General features: G+C 58.5%; 1 protein-coding gene across 1 annotated transcript; it reads left to right on the top strand.

Moving 5' to 3' along the window:
• Window positions 1-458: 458 nt before the first annotated feature.
• Window positions 459-1,133, top strand: LOC138351686 (uncharacterized). The gene has a single exon (XM_069303706.1). It carries the CDS (start codon window positions 459-461, stop codon window positions 1,131-1,133), a length of 675 nt encoding a protein of 224 aa, XP_069159807.1.
• Window positions 1,134-1,447: the final 314 nt, after the last annotated feature.

Here is a 1,447-nt window from a genome sequence, read left to right as displayed (position 1 = left end):
TGTGTCGTGATGGGATTGATGTGTGGTGGTGGTATTGATGTGTGGAGATGGTATTGATGAGTGGTGGTGGTGTTGATGAGTAGTCATGTATTGATGTGTAGTGGTGATGTTGATGTATGGTGGTGGTATTGATGTGTGGTGGTGTTATTGATGTGTGGTGGTGGTATTGATATGTGGTGGTGGTATTGATATGTGGTGGTGGTATTGATGTGTGGTGGTGGTATTGATGTGTGGTGGTGGTATTGATGTGCGGTGGTGGTATTGATGTGATTATGATGGTGGTATTGATGTGGGGTGGTGGTTTTGATGATTGGTTGTGGTATTGATGTGTGGTGGTAGTATTGATGCATGGTGGTGGTATTAATGATTGGTGGTGGTATTAAAGTGTTGCGGTGGTATTGATGTGTTATGGTGGTATTGCTGTGTGGTGGTGATATTGATGATTGGTGGTGGTATTGATGTGTGGTTATGGAACTACCAGGGAATGGGTCGGAGTCCGAGGTGTGAGTAGGGGGTCAGGGGTCGACGGTGGTCAGGGATTCGGTGGGGGTCAGGAAGTGTGCGGAGGTCAGGGAGTGGGCGGAGGTCAGGGAGTGGGCGGAGGTCAGGGAGTGGGCGGAGGTCAGGGAGTGGGCGGAGGTCAGGGATTCGGTGGGGGTCAGGAAGTGGGCGGAGGTCAGGGAGTGGGCGGAGGTGAGGGAGTGGGCGGAGGTGAGGGAGTGGGCGGAGGTGAGGGAGTGGGCGAAGGTCAGGGAGTGGGCGGAGGTGAGGGAGTGGGCGGAGGTGAGGGAGTGGGCGGAGGTCAGGGAGTGGGCGGAGGTCCGGGAGTGGGCGGAGGTCAGGGAGTGGGCGGAGGTCAGGGAGTGGGCGGAGGTCCGGGATTGGGCGGAGGTCAGGGAGTGGGCGGAGGTCAGGGAGTGGGCGGAAGTCAGGGAGTGGGCGGAGGTCAGGGAGTGGGCGGAAGTCAGGGAGTGGGCGGAGGTCAGGGAGTGGGCGGAGGTCAGGGAGTGGGCGGAGGTCAGAGAGTGGGCGGAGGTCAGGGAGTGGGCGGAGGTCAGGGAGTGCGTGGAAGTCAGGGAAAGAGTGGTAGTCAGGGGGGTGTTGGTGGGAGGAAAGGCCTGGGCATGAGTTAATGGGGGGGGATGGGGGGGGATGAGGGGGGGGCACAGCAGGATCATGTATGGTCAAGGGGGGTGTGTGGCAAAGCATGGGTGTGGGGGGGATTCGGTTCCGCGGGGGCTTGTATAGGTCCGATTATTCTCAGGCACTGGAGGGTGGGGGGACGTTTTAGGGTGTGGTTGTGGGGTGTGGTTGCGGGGTGTGGTTGTAGGATGTGGTTGTGGGCTGTGGTTGTAGGGTGTGGTTGTGGGGTGTGGTTGTGAAGTGTGGTTGTGGGGTGTGGTTGTAGGGTGTGGTTGTAGAGTGTGGTTGTGGGGTGTGGTTGTGG

Source organism: Procambarus clarkii, chromosome 50 (genome assembly GCF_040958095.1).
Source record: "Procambarus clarkii isolate CNS0578487 chromosome 50, FALCON_Pclarkii_2.0, whole genome shotgun sequence".
NCBI lineage: Eukaryota > Metazoa > Arthropoda > Malacostraca > Decapoda > Cambaridae > Procambarus > Procambarus clarkii.
Note: the sequence above shows the minus strand (reverse complement) of the source record. Positions and strands in the feature narration are given on the sequence as shown.

Coding starts and splice junctions, on each gene's coding strand:
- LOC138351686 (XM_069303706.1), top strand. CDS start 459: ATGTGTGGTTATGGAACTACCAGGGAATGGGTCGGAGTCCGAGGTGTG.